Source organism: Sinocyclocheilus rhinocerous, unplaced genomic scaffold (genome assembly GCF_001515625.1).
Source record: "Sinocyclocheilus rhinocerous isolate Xijiao unplaced genomic scaffold, SAMN03320098_v1.1 scaffold503, whole genome shotgun sequence".
NCBI lineage: Eukaryota > Metazoa > Chordata > Actinopteri > Cypriniformes > Cyprinidae > Sinocyclocheilus > Sinocyclocheilus rhinocerous.
The window spans coordinates 898,955-913,633 of record NW_015643185.1 but is presented as its reverse complement, the minus strand read 5'-3'; the positions used below and the strand labels follow the sequence as shown (position 1 = coordinate 913,633).

The 14,679-nt window shown below is 38.1% G+C and overlaps 2 protein-coding genes across 3 annotated transcripts in view; one reads left to right on the top strand and one right to left on the bottom strand.

Annotated features, from left to right (window-relative positions):
• Window positions 1–6,859: 6,859 nt before the first annotated feature.
• Window positions 6,860–13,211, bottom strand: LOC107757135 (homeobox protein SIX4-like). 2 transcript variants are annotated; one of them, XM_016574529.1, is made up of 5 exons: window positions 12,324–13,211; window positions 9,005–9,651; window positions 7,792–8,288; window positions 7,542–7,683; window positions 6,860–6,911 (listed from the first exon to the last, which is right to left on the bottom strand). In XM_016574529.1, the coding sequence occupies exons 1-3, from the start codon at window positions 13,109–13,111 to the stop codon at window positions 7,810–7,812; spliced, it is 1,914 nt and encodes a 637-aa protein (XP_016430015.1). In that variant the 5' UTR covers window positions 13,112–13,211; the 3' UTR covers window positions 6,860–6,911; window positions 7,542–7,683; window positions 7,792–7,809. The 2 variants fall into 2 exon arrangements, with proteins under 2 accessions (XP_016430015.1, XP_016430014.1); XM_016574528.1 differs by having other exon boundaries at window positions 7,542–8,288.
• A 731-nt stretch (window positions 13,212–13,942) lies between these two features.
• The window catches only part of LOC107757134 (CDK-activating kinase assembly factor MAT1-like), a 46,485-nt gene continuing 45,748 nt past the window's right edge, over window positions 13,943–14,679 (top strand). The window contains exon 1 of the mRNA XM_016574527.1: window positions 13,943–14,031. Within this exon, the coding sequence (XP_016430013.1) occupies window positions 13,943–14,031 (89 nt within the window). The remainder of the gene's footprint in view (window positions 14,032–14,679) is intronic.

Here is a 14,679-nt window from a genome sequence, read left to right as displayed (position 1 = left end):
CTTCCATTTTTCTCAATACTATCACAGTTTCTATATATTTCACTTATAATTATTTGTACTAGTGCTTTGAGTTAAAGCCGTTCAAAAAAAAAAAAAAAAAAGACCACTGCATTTTCACAGCTTATTAATTGCGTGAACGTGTAAGGACAGATTCAAGAGTGTGTCAAATATGCTAAACGGGAGATGCAGAAAAACATACGTATCCGAATATTCTTTAATGTAATTCAGTGACACGTCGCAGAAATTAAGTATTAAGTAGGTTGTGATATTCTAATAAATTATTCTTGACTTCGTTTTGCTGATTAATAAATTATGCAATACCTATAATGATTCACAAATGTGCAAATATTTCCTTCCATGAGTTGATAAGAAATAGCACTTCAAAATATGAATTACATGAGCTCTTATTTCTGCCAGTTGAACTTACTTGACCTTGAGAGAGAATAATCTTATTTTATTGATGCATCATCATTTTTATTGATTCATGAATCTAATTATATCGACTATAATTGAATGTAATTAAATCTACATCGACTTGATTTCTGTCAGTTATCTTGTGTATGTACTGTATATAATAGTTAAAGGCCTACCCTCGTAAGAATGTCCCCAAAAATTTAAAATGTTTCCAGTAAGAACCTTATTGAAATGTCAAGAACTTCTTTAATCTCTAAAGAACCACAAAGAAACTCAACACCATAAAACTAAAATTTTATTGTTTGTTTGTTTTTTGTTAAGATGATGTTTTAGCTGAATATGATCAATTGAATAATCTTTATTTTAGCAGTGTAGCCTATATTAACAAATGCATCCTGTTGAAAACGCCCCGCCGTCGAAGCAGATCCGTGTGGTTTTGTAAACTGGGTCTGAAACACTAAACCGATCCATTAGCGAATAACTTGTGAGCTTGAGGAGCTCTTAGTCTCCCGGTCACAGCTCTTTATCTCTGAAGATATCCGTAACATGACACCGGGAAATCCAGCTGGCCCGCCTGAGGTTATTTTACTTTTTGGAAAAATATTCCACTCATTTTCCCCCGAAACATTTAGGGCGGTGTGAGGATTTTGGACCTTAAATATCCTCTAATGCTAATAGTATCAGTGTAATCTTTAATGGGCCTCTCAACACCTGTAAAAACAATCAATCGTGTTCTGTCAGGGGGCGATTGTCTGCGCCCCTCTCTTTTTTCTTAATGGTTTATTAATGCTATTGAACAAACATGGTTTACTCAACAAGCAGATGTTACATTTTAGAATAATCTACTTAATCTAAATATTCTACCAGAATCAGAATTGTAAATAATTAGTAAATATGAGCTTCTGCTGCTGAAGTCATTAACACAAAACTCATATGGCCTAGTCATAGCCTATTGCATCTTGCTTTAATGTATTATTTTTGTCACTTCACACCTTGTTTTTGCAAACAGCTATATTTATCACAAATTAATGTATAAGGCTAATTAGTATTAATTGCTTTTATAAATGCACAGTATAATGTGAAGTGTGACCCAGTTAAGTATTAGTATGTTGTGCACGAATATATTCTAAAATTTCTAACCAATTTGTGCCTAAAACGTTCTGTCTCCTCTGTCCTGAACAGTATACATGGGCCGATGGCAGCTCAGGTTACGGTAGTATGATCAGCACAATGCACCCCCTCCATCCCACACCAGATCCTCCCGATCCTCTACCTGCCCCCAGCACGGCGGCGTGCCCTCTCTTAGATCATGATCATTTCAAGATGTTTTACGGACCAACAGATGCGCGCGCGCTCATACACACACCGCAGCCCAATGGGCTCTACGGGACACGTCCCCCGCGTCCCCCGCGTAATCTACGCCCCTGTGTAAATGAAAGACTGAGCGGAGGAGAATCCACCGCTAATTTTGCAGCCGCTTGAGAGATAAAAAGCTATCCAGTACTACTATTAGGCTACCAGTTCAAGTTTTAAAATAATATTGACTACTGGAGTTTTTATTTTCATTTTAATTCGTTTTAAACAGCAACATTTTTTCAGTAAGAGTTGCATTGTTGAATGCACTTTAAACATGATTTGATTGCATTTGTTTTATTTTCAGACCTGACAGGGGCGGAGCAACAGTTTTAACCAACTGGGGTGGGGCTCGTAATTAGATGTCAACAAATTCTAGGCTACTTTACTACAGGCCTATATTGTGGCTTGATTTATTACGTAGAACGTCAAAAACTTTCAAAACTAGATTATAGTTTATTCTTATTATTCTTGCACATAAACTGAGCTGAGATTATTTGATTGGTTTGCTTGCTTCTGATTTGAAAACAACAATAGCCTATAGCCAGATCGAAGAAAACAGAATGTAATAGGCCTATGTTTTAAAGCACTAAAATGGAAAACGGTACATGAAGTTCCTGATTTAAATTTTTAAGGAAAATAAGTCACAACCTGCAATGATAATCTCATTGCCCTTTTTTGCACTTGAATTTAATTACTGATAAACTGAAGCAAAAACATTTAAAATAGCCTACAGCAGAAAGTAGGCTACATAAACTATGGTGAATAAGTTAAATGGATGGAAACAAAAATGTTGTTATTGTAACGATAACATTTTACAGTACAGTACAATCAGTCTCCGTTGTCCTTAAAATAATTCTGTGTTTTAAGGTTTGCGTCATTTAAGGATGCTAAAAATCAATCAGGCGATGAGAGAAGATGACATATTTGAAATTAAATACGAATTGGATTATTGATTTACACATCTTACTTTTGTAAGATTATAATTAGAAAGAAAATAATTAGACATCTTAATAATATTGATAGTATTTATATATTGATAGTATTCATAAGTATTAATAATAATAATAATAATAATAATAATAATAATAATAATTAATAAATATTAATAAAACGTGTAGTAGGGGATGTTTAAGAATTTAGAATTTTTTTCTCAATGCCAATAATTTTCTAAAATATGTGTATTACTTGCACAATGATCCAAATATAACCTGTCAGTCTGGCAATCTGCAGACTCAAAGTGTCATATTTTCGTACTACAGGAAGAGGGCGCCAGTCAGTGACATCTATCTGCTTTTTCCACAAACGGACAAATGAAGTTTATAAGAAGCGCCCCCCTGTGTAAAATATATATGATCTATTTCCTACTATTTATTAGTAAACTATTTTTGTTTGTTAAGTACTGTAATTCTGTCTTGTTCTTATGTTCTTCTGTACAGTGCAGATGTGGTTTCAGCTCAGAATCTGGAACGACAAGATAAAATGCCATTAAATTAACTGAAGAATAATGTCTGTCCTGCACTCTTACAGAGTGGTGTGTGTGTGGGCTGACAGAAGAAGTAATGAAAAAAAAAAAACAGTTGCTCTCTCCCTCTGTGGTCCAGTTTCACCGGGGGGCATAGATTAACCCCTATGTATGTGTGTGTTTCACTGAAATCCTTCCATCCTCTTAATTTTAACAACCTGAGCCATTCAATTACACAAACACATTTATCTAAAGACATACCTTCAATGTTTTTATTTTAAAATAATTATTTAAAAATCATTATAATTACTCCAGACTATAACCCTACCCCCATATTACCCTAGAAATGCTTTTGCATCATTTTGAATTGTTGCCCAGTTGAATTTGTAGCTGTTTACAGAAACACACTATGTTTATCTGAAAACTAGTGACCTGTAACTGCACAAAACTTGCTGTACGTATCATCCCTGTACCTCTTCTTCCCTCTCTCTCTTGGCAGGCATACCAAAGAAATTGCAGAGGTCAAAGTTCAGTAAAGATGAATGACAGCCTCATATCCCAGAAGGCAAAGAATGAGAGTTTGATGAAACAATTTGATGTTATTTAGGTTTATGGGAAGATAGTTTTAATTCAAGTTCAACTTAACAGCATTTATGCACATCTCCTGGAACTGATCTGTTCAGTGCAAGCTTTAGAGTTCAAACAGAGGGAAAATGCTTCAAATAAATGATGGTATTCACATTCCCTTGTCTGCAAGTATATCTGGCACTCTAAATTTACATTTACATTTGCACATTCACAATTACAAAGTCACACAGTAGGTCTGGTTCATATATATCATCAAAACCTCACCAGTAAATGAAACACACACACACACACACACACAGGTATGCAACACAGCCGAGGAGCAGCGTGTGCCCTTTGACCTCTCATTAGTGGGGGCGTGGGGGGAGGTTCAGGTTACAAATCCAGCTCTGTTTGCTATTCAGGGTTAAGCACCCCTCCTTTCAAACCCCCTAAGGTGAGAGGTCATACTTTTTAATAAGGCTCAGTTTGAGAGGTTCATATTTTTTTATTACCGCTTTTTATTGTTGCTCAGTGTGAGGCATGTTTGAGTGGTTTCAATCACCATCACATTTTTATTTGTACGTTGTTAATGACAAAATATGACATAAAACCATTGCACAGGAACAGAATCAGCTATATAAACTTATAAACTATCACCAACACTCTTCTCTCTCACAGTGTTCATTTTTTGAGCTGGTGTTATCCGATACCTGACCATCTCTCATGGCAACAGCATCACAGACTGTTTGGGACAGGTGACACTGCTCCTATTTCCTTTCTTCACACAATCTGTTCCAATTATCTCTCTTGTTCTTTTGTCCTGTCCTGTTTTTCCCTAAAGGAGTCATGAACTATAATGCTGAAAGACTTCCAGCAGTATTGCTAAGATGATGGTATATTCAGATTTGTTTGGCATCCAAAATAGTTCTTTCAGATACATTTCAGAGAAAAACTTTGGAACCTGAAATTGCTTGGCTGGTTAGCTTGAGTTTTTGTGGTCACCCAGAAATTAAATTTGCTGAGAATGTACTCACCCTCAGACAATCCAAGATGTAGATTGAGTTTGTTTGTTCATCAGAACAGATTTGGAGAAATTTAGCATTACATCACTTGCTCAGGAATCCCCTGCAGTGAATGGGTGCCGCCAGAATGAGAGCCCATGAGTGGATAAAAACATCACAAGTAATTGAGATGGCTTTTGTGAAGTGAAAAATTGCATTTGTGTAAGGAATCCATCATTAAGAGATTTTTTAACTTCAAATAGTTATTTCCAGGTAAAATGAGTCTATATAGCAAAAAAGCCACCTCGTCTGAATCAGGAGAGCAATATGCACAGCACAAACACAGTTTACAAGCGAAAACAGTTCAGAACAGTTCTAAATGCATATGTTGGTGGATTTTGAAGTGAGAGGACAACATGGGATGGACTTTTTAAGTGGAGGAAGTGTTATTATGGATTATGGACTGGTATATCTTGACCAGAAACAATGGTTTAACAGTTTATCAACATTTTCTTTCAAACATGCAGCTTTTCACTTCAAAAGACGTTACTTGTGAATTATTGTGATGTTTTTATCAGCTGTTTGGACTCGCAGGGCCTCCAGAAATCGCCCTCCTGTTTATTTGAATTTAGGAGTCTGAGACAAGAGCAGCTTGCTAACAAGCTCCAGACCACCAGGCATGTGCAAACGATCACTGCTGATTTTCCAGCACCCGGCCTGGCCTTTCTGTATCAGGTCTCTGTTTCCCTCCCCTCCCTGGCTACTTAAATCTTTTTATTTGCATGTTTCCTGTCCGTCTGAATATTTAACATCCATTGTAGACATAACAAGAAAATGCAAACAAATCTATGTCGAAAGTTTACAACATCTTTCAGTCATGAATGAAATCACTGGAATGAGGCTGTTTTTCCAGTATAAATATTTAATGAATCACATTTTGTGCTTCTTTTTCTTTTTTTTCTTAGAAAAATACATCATAACTTGAACATTTTTGTTCATGCTAAAATATTATTCACAAGGCTGTTTTGCTTTTTGCTCATACATTTACAGCCATACATTAGCTCATTTCACACCTATTCACACCTTTTAATTTCATAATCCTCTAGGAGACTTTTCATTCATTATCTGTCATTTCTAAAAGTCATTTCTCATTCCCAGAATGGCTGCATAGCTTTCGTCATGGAGTTAAATACTGCAGGTGTCAAACCAGCACCAATAACAATTAAAAAAAAGAAAAAAACACAGGGAACCTGAAGACCAACTAAGTGCTGAGTCTCAGAAAGCAAGAAGGTACAAACAAAGAACAAACTCAAAACCAAAAACTACTGTAAATGCACACATACAACTCACACACATACAAAATCATATATTTTTTTCACATTTACAACTGTTCTGAAATGTCTTTTTAATACATTTTCAGATGTTTTTGGTTTAATATACAGTATAAATTAAAAGCTTGATTTTTCTTATTGCTTGCTATTGCTTTTTAGGTGATATTCAGGTTTGACAGAAAATTCTCATTGTATGCTTGCAGGGACGGTTCATTGCAAAACCCGGATGGTGAGTTTAATCAAATCCTTTTGGAAAACAATTGCTTTCACTATTTTAAATGACCTGAAGTTTTAAGTTACCCGTATTTCTGTCTCAAAATGGTTTGCATCTCAAATTAAACAAGTAGTTCTTAGCATATTTTGTGCACAGATAATACCCCTTGACAGTCGTACAACATCTGTTACAGCATCTGTGACAAACAGTTGATTAGCAACCATTCTGACTCATGCCTTAATTTGTATAAGCAAACATTGTGTATTTGTATTGATATTTGTGTTGTTTGTCTAGAACGCATATTATTTGCCTATTATTAATGTAATTGGAAGCTGTAGGCAATGTAATGACTATGACAATTCCACAAAGATTGTCATAGATTTTGTATTTTTAATCTGCATGGGAATAAAGTGTGTCTGTGCATGTGTGTTTCCATAGGGGGGTGACCTTAAAGGTTTGACTCAGATGACACATGACCAGACGTCCACCTGTCTGGTGAACTCAACTCTTCTTGGCAGAAACTAGCAGGTGACTCTCATAAAACACACATACGTCCACACTCCCCACTGTGAGAGGAAGAGAGATAGAGGGAGCGACAGAGAGAAAATGAAAGCTGTCTAGTACCTGTAGCTCAAAAATTCATGTAAACACTTAAAATAGTATGAAATGATTGATGGAAGGGATATGGAGGCAAATATTCTTCTTTTACATACCAAAGGTTTTCAAACTTTTTGATACCATGGACTCCCAAATGATTATTCCCTTCCAAGGGAGCCCATTCCTAAAATACAAAAGGCAGTTACATATGTTTGTGTATTTATTTTCTCCTGTGAAAAAATAAAACTATATTTTAAGTGTGTTTATAATATTATCTGGAAAATATGTTCATAAAGTTTTCTTTTATGTTACTCTGTTTCTTTTATGTTACTCAGTCTTTTTTCTACATAACAGTTTTGTTAGTAGTAGAGAAACAAGGAATAAAATAATTCAAAGAATAAAATAATTGTAATTAATCTCTGGATTTTCAGACAGACTGATGTCATTTATTTATTTTATTTATTTATATTACTATATTTTTGGTAAATTTTTCCATGGACCCCCTAGCAATCTCATGTGAACCTCCGAGGGTCCCTGGACCCCAGTTTGAAAACCCCTGTTATACACAATTACTTATAGAGTATAGCTGAAAAAGGTACCTGTGTGTGGAAATAGAGAGAGGGGGGGGGGGGGACACTTTTAAAAACTGTGTTCTTCAAATATGGCTTTGCATAGATTCTCCAAATCGAACTGGAGTCCAAGCAAGTGACAGATTTGCCAAAATAATTCAGAATAATACATCTGAAAATAATTCAGAATAATACAAAAACATTCAGAGGCTGAAAACATAAAAAACCTTCAATCAATAATTCAAAATAATGTTGTGATTTTCTGTAAAAAGTATTTTACCTCTTTCTCCACTTACATTCAGAGGTCAGTCATCTCTTGCTCTATATGCACTGTTTTTAGTTTTGTCAGTTGTTTTCCCCCTTGATCTTCCACTTCTCTCATCTCTCCCTTCCCTCCCTCTGAAACCACACATAGGAAGTCTCCATTTAGGTTTGAGGTCATCTGGGCATCATGACCTCTGAACTCACTGGTAAGGTCCGTTTGGGCGAGTAAGGGTGCGCTCACTGTGAGAGTGGTGTAGTCTTGCTGGGTGGTTGTCATGGTGGTGTTAAGTGTGGTGGGGGAGCTGTGGGTGGGGTCAGGACTGTAACTCAGGTGGTAAAGGTATCCACCAGGAGTCTCCAAAGGTTCCTTCTTCACGGCAGACAGTGTGTGTATGCTACTTAGGCTGTAGAGTGCTGTGCTGGGCTCAAGAGAGGTCAGCTGCAGCCTGTACTGCTTCTCCACCTGGTTGTGGCACAGAGAGGCGGGAGCAGGACAACTGCCATCAGCAACGCCTGACAGAAAGAGGAATGAGAAATGACAGAAGATGAGAGAGAGGATAAATCTCTCCAACCTTTTCAGTGGTATACAAATATTAAGGATATACAGTTCACATTCAATTATTATTTGGTTCATGGGTCAATGACCACAACAAAAAAGGGGAAAACATTTTATGACCTAACATTTCCGTGTCATAAAAGGTCAAATTTTGTGACTTTTAATGCAAGAATGGATTAAATTAAAGGTGACAGTAAAGACTTTTATAATGTTACAAAAGATTAATATTTCAAATAAATGCCGTTCTTTCTTTTCATCAAAGAATCTTGAAAAAATAAGATACTTTCAAAAACAATATAAAATCTTGTCGACCCCAAACTTTTGCACACTATTGTACATATTATCTAATAAAAAATGATAATAGAAAATTATGCCACATAATAAGGATTCCTTTTCAAGAATTGCATTATTTTAAAGCAATATCAGGACAGGACAGTGTTTAATAATTAAATATATTCAATATAGAAATTAAAAACATGCTCATCGTAAAATAGGTGTATTTACGTCATTGTGTATGAGTTGTACTTCTAATGTATTTGACTATTTTTCAATAAATAAGTAAATAGGAACAAAATGAACATCATGTCTTTGACGCTCATAAGAAACACAACACACTTGTGGTCTTCTCATCCTGCTCAAAGGAATGAGGCTATCTTTGATGAGACTCACTAACCTTGTGTGACTGATGAGGGTGAAGAAGATGATGAGAGTTGCAAGGGAGAAAGTGCCATCTTGTTACTAAGCAGCGAGGTCCCATTGCCTTCAGGAACCAAGTTGTAACCTTCAAGCTGCAAGCCGTTGGATGGGGTGACAGTGAATGCCGAGCTAATGGACGTGGTCTGGTCCTGGACCGACACATCCTGCCTCACATCCTCTGCTTTCACCTCTATGTCTGTCCCATTCACACTGCAGTGAAATGAGGGGTACGAAAGTGCAGGATCTGCCATTACCCCTTTATCCTGTCCTGTACCATCAATCTCCACATCTGCCATTGATCTGCAAGCCAGGGACTGGAGTCCCAAGTTCATGCCGCTGAAGAGGACATGTCCTGTGGTGGAGAGAAATGAAGGGGTGCCGTTGTGGAAAACAGAGGTGGGAGTGTTGACTGAGACTCCGTTAAATATGACGGACGGTGGCGAGACAGAGGTCCTGCTGTCTCCAGCCTGCTGGACGATGACCCCGGCCTCCAGAGCTCCGGAGCAGAGCGGCACAACTGCATTACCCATGGTCCCGTCAGCACAGGTTGACATCGGACATGGGGACAGAGACTCCTGACCTTTACTGCTCTCATCCTCCGTACTGTGATTTCCATCTGACTCACTGAGAGAGAGTGAAAGACAGAGAGTTGAGGGACAGTAAACCTTTGTGTCTTCACTACACTTTTACTCATTATACAGATGTGTGTTCTGTATATGTAAACATCTTAAGTACTTTTAAGTATTTATTAATACTTGTTAAATTCTTGAATTGCTATTTTCTTTTCTTTTTTATTTAATTCAATTTTATTTTATATCATTTTAATTTATTTATTTTATAACCACTTTTAATTGATAATACTGCTTTATTATTTTGCACAATTTCTTATTGCACTCAGCTGAACTAATAAGATTTCACAAACTGAAAATGCTTTGGCATTACACAATCAGTGTTAGCAACACCAAGGCCATGGGTTCGATTCCCAGGGAAAGCAAGAACTGATAAAATGTGGATGTGTACCTTGAATGCCATGCAAGTCTTTCTGGATAAAAGAGTCTGCCAAATGCATAAATGTACAATTAACAATGAAACAGAGTGCAGCTTCAGACTGCTGAACAAGAACCAACCAAATAAAAAAAGCTAGAAAAAAAATGCATTTTTGTTCCATTGGGAAAATTAAAGTAGAAATGAAAGCAAATTGTATTATTATCTGTGCAAGCTGTGACGAATCGATGGTAAGGTTGACAGGTTCCTCATTCAGTATTTCTAAACTGTCTGAAAAAGATCAAATCCAGGTGTCCATATTCATTTGAATTCTTTCTTAAACGCAGAGTAGTCTAAATGTCCATTAATATCTAATACTCGCTGAAAGATGATTTTATTTTTTATTGCATTTTGGATTTGGAATTACTATTTTTTGACACTGCTGTTGATGCTTTTGGCAATATTGTATGCTAAACACTCGTTCCAACGAAGTAGGCTCTGAAAGAGTGGGGGAATATTGAATTATTACTTTTCATTCTTTGCTAAACTGTACATGAGCGCGGGCTGACGCAGCTGCAGGAAGATGTAGACGCGAGCGCGCATAGACAAATGGATTGGTGAGTATTCACTTCACACCGCGGGACCCGCTAGATCACAGCTTTCATGTGTCAGCGGTAATCCTGTCTATACTACAGACTCTTTTTACGCACACACGCACACCATTTGGCGCAATAAGTCCTATGGAGACAACCCCGCGAACACAGCATGAATTCACAAACGGTCAGCTCTCTGACCACAGTGCCCTTCGCCAAACGGGGATGGGTCGCCAGTAACGAAAGGTTAAATTTAGCGGATATTTTAAAGTACGATACAGCACGATTCATCCACTATATTTCAAAGTGCCTTCAGCTGTTCAAACATAAATTCGTTTGGTTGAGAGAGAAGGGCGCGTTTAGTGAATGACTGCAGCAGCTGTGTGACTCCTACAGGACTTCAACAACTGTCATGTGTTCCTTCTCCAAAAGATTTAGGCATTTTATTTTTTATTTTTTTTTAGTGATAACGTCATTACATGTCATGTTTGGGAGATTAAACACAAGACGCGTTCTGTCTGTCTGTACATGAGTTTTGGCCGTTGCGTCGCGTTTTTAACCGCGTCTCGAGATCACTGCGTTCTGTTCTATTCCTTAATTTTCTATTTCTTATTCCTTATTCCATTTCATTATTGTTAAATAATTATCTCGTTGTTTATTTTAATAGGGTTTATAATAAAGTAAAAATATATTGAACTTTCAAAATTTCAAAATGTATTTTCAAACTCTGGTGATCTATTAAACATTATAAAAGATAATGATGTTTGTTAATAATAAAAATGTTATCGAGTAAATCTTTCTTATAGAGATTTCTGGCTGAGACTCTGAATGGGGGTCCTGAGTCTATAAAAGTAAAAAACGCCTGACATGGCCTATTAATATGATCTTGCCCCACATTTGGCATTACAGAAAAGCACAGGATGTCCTCTATAAAAACAAATGCATGCATGTTCTGAGTAATATTAGCAAAAACGCATTACCAAAGATGAATTGTTAGGATAAGAACTGCAACTTTTTTTTGTGGAAATGTTATGGAGTACAGCTGTAAAAATATGATTGATGACAAAAACATTCCTGATCAAGATGCTTCAAGCAACGTGTGACATCAGCTTTCTGTGAATGGAAAAAAAATTATGTATGTGTCGGAGGGAGGTCACTTTCACCAGGTGCGCTGGAGCTTTGTTCACAAAGAGAAAAACATTAAAGTGAATCCTGTATTACCAGTGCATGTGTGTGTGTTAAAACAGAGTGCTGAAGAGGAGGTTTTCCTATCCCCTCTGGCTAAAAAGAAAAGTAAATAGTTCTGAGTGATTTATGTGGTGGGGCGAACCTTACGCGTCAATGGATCCTGAGTAGTTACTCACTCAAAAATAAACACATACACGAGGTGTGGTGACTCACGCGATACATTTTACGCACACGTTTGGATGTCCTTTAGAAGTTGCCGTTTAAAATTTCGATCAAAGCATATTTTTTTCTCTGTCATTTAGGGTAATTAAGAATAAATTAAAGATGAGTCTAAATGTAAAATGACTGGTAACAAGTTGTGACAACACAAGCAGACAAGAAGGAACCGTTTTTAAAAGCATTAAAATGCCAAGATCTCCTGTATTTCAATCTTGTCAATAAACCAATTAAAACCCTTGACAAACGTCTTTACTGTTTATTCATTCATTCATTGAACAAAGTTTGTGTTTGTGGGTTTCTAGTTTTGCTCACCTTTTGGACTGCGCCTCTGACGGGTTTCTGTCTCTCTGCCTCCTGTTTTTGAACCAGTTGCTGACCTGTGTGAGGGACAGTCCTGTGATCTTGGCCAGATTCCTTTTCTCGGCCGGGGATGGGTACCGGTTCTGCTTATAGAGGTCCTTCAGCGCGTTCCTGGAGCGCTCTTTGAAGCAGTACACCGTCTCCTCTCCATCCCAGATGGTCCGGGGCAGGGGAAACTTCCGTCGCAGGCGATATTTATCCACTGCGCCCAGCGGTCTACCGCGGGCCTTCTCCGCCTCCGTGTACCGGGCTTTGTACCATAAGTCCTGCAGGGCAGAGTGGCATGAGGGGCTGAAACTGTGGCTCTCCAAGATGCTGTAAAGCTCCTGGTAGCGCGCCTGGTGGAAGGCCACCAGCGCCTGAGCGCGGAGGATACTCTCGTTACCGCGCAGCAAGTCGCTCTGCGGGAGAGACCACAGAAACCGGGCGAGTCGATCCACGTTGCCCCCCTGCTGAAGCGCCTCGCAAACACACGCAACCTGCTCCGGTGAGAAAGCCAAAGAGGCCGCGGCTGCTGCAGGTGAAGTGTGCGCAGACAAAGAGTCCATAGTGGGCATCTTGCGCTCCGGTGGAGAGGTCTGCTGCTGCCCGACGAGCATCCCGGTGGCCACTGCAGTGTTCAGAATGAGGAGTTTGACGTGCCCCCGACTGTCCGTGGAGCTCTCGAGAGGCTCCGCGTACTTCACATTTTCCTTTTTGATCTCGCCTGCCACTGTCACTTCACTAGAGGAAACAGACATTATTTTTATTCTTCACCTCAGATTCCTTTAGTCGGTCACCCCGCCTCGTTTCTGCCCAAAGCTGATCCGGTTACCCGTGCGCCATGCGAGTGATATCGGGTGTCTTTGTAAATGGATAGCTTTCCCCTTTCGCTCCAGCAGCGTGACTTCTCAGCCCGATAGTTTGAGTGGGACACACATGATTGGCTACACGAAATTTCGAACGGGGCGGGGCGAACGCAGCTTCAAGGCGAACACATTGAAATGAAGCTGTCACTTAGCCGTGACGCGCTCCCGCAGCTCACCTGCGCTATAGGCGAGATCTCATTCGAGGCTTTTGTATGCTGCTGTGTGTTTACTTTGAGCTTAACAGACTCAGACTGTTCATACAACAGACACTTCAAACGACACAGACATTTACAAAACGACAAGCCCTACCCCTTAATTCATTTTATCTCCGTTTGAAAGGTTCTTGGTCTTTTAGGTCTAAAGGCTACTTGGTCTTATTGTATTGTCTCTTAAAAAAAAAAATTCAAAACTCAGTTTCGACAATTATTGTTATACAATACAACCAAATGGACATTTATTTATTTATTTATGAAAAGGACAAGGTAAAGGTGCTTAGTATCTATCTATCTATCTATCTATCTATCTATCTATCTGTCCGTCCGTCCGTGAAACTCAGCGCTGGACAGAGCTCAAGCTCGAGCAGTGTTTGAATGGGAACGGTTGTAATAGACATATTTGTTTCCACCAGGGCGATTTTGAATGTAACACTCCTATGCGCTGTGGGGTGTGTTGATTACTGTTTATTCTTTTACAGGCGGACTAAAACAAATAATAATAATAATAATGGATGATCAGGGATGCCCGAGGTGCAAGACGACCAAATACAGAAATCCATCTCTGAAGCTGATGGTGAATGTGTGTGGACACACGCTGTGAGTACCTGCTGTCAGAGCTCTTATTCAAACCTGTGCAGGCTTTATTCGTGATGGCCAAGACTAAAAGTTTTATTATATGCGTCTGGTTCGTTTTACTTGTATAGTAAAGTGTTACAGTGTTTCAACATGTGAGTGCAGTAAACCGATGTTTTTATGACATCTAACTTTTGTTTGGAGACTCTCCTTAAAAAATGTTACCATGGTAACCATAGTTTCAAACATTACTGTAAAATCATAATAAATTAGCATGTGATTTACTTCAGATATTATAAAGAGCTTTTATAATCATTTACATTTCATAGTTATGTTTTGTATACATGACCAAGATGTAGCGACAACGCAGTGACAGTTCTGTCAGTTGACCTAAATTAGACATTTTTATTCTAGTAACATCAAATTTGTAACAGTGGTATTTTGGTGGAAACTATTACAATGATAAATATGTTAAGGATGAATACAGACAAACATCTGTGTGTTCAAACTACAGTCATGGCCAAAAGTTTTGGCAGTGACATAAATTTTGTGTTTTGCAAAGTTTGCTGCTTCAGTATTTGTAGATAATTTTCCACATGTTTCTATGGTATATTGAAAAACAACGATAAGCATATCATAAGTTTTAAAGGCTTTTATTGGCAAAAAAATATA

Excerpts from the sequence above, each read along its gene's own strand:
- LOC107757135 (XM_016574528.1), bottom strand. The coding sequence starts at position 13,111 with ATGTCTGTTTCCTCTAGTGAAGTGACAGTGGCAGGCGAGATCAAAAAG. Across the intron at positions 9,652-12,323 it reads TCAGAGGCGCAGTCCAAAAG|TGAGTCAGATGGAAATCACA; the intron begins GTGAGCAAAACT and ends ACTCTCTCTCAG. Across the intron at positions 8,289-9,004 it reads ACCCTCATCAGTCACACAAG|GCGTTGCTGATGGCAGTTGT; the intron begins GTTAGTGAGTCT and ends TCTTTCTGTCAG.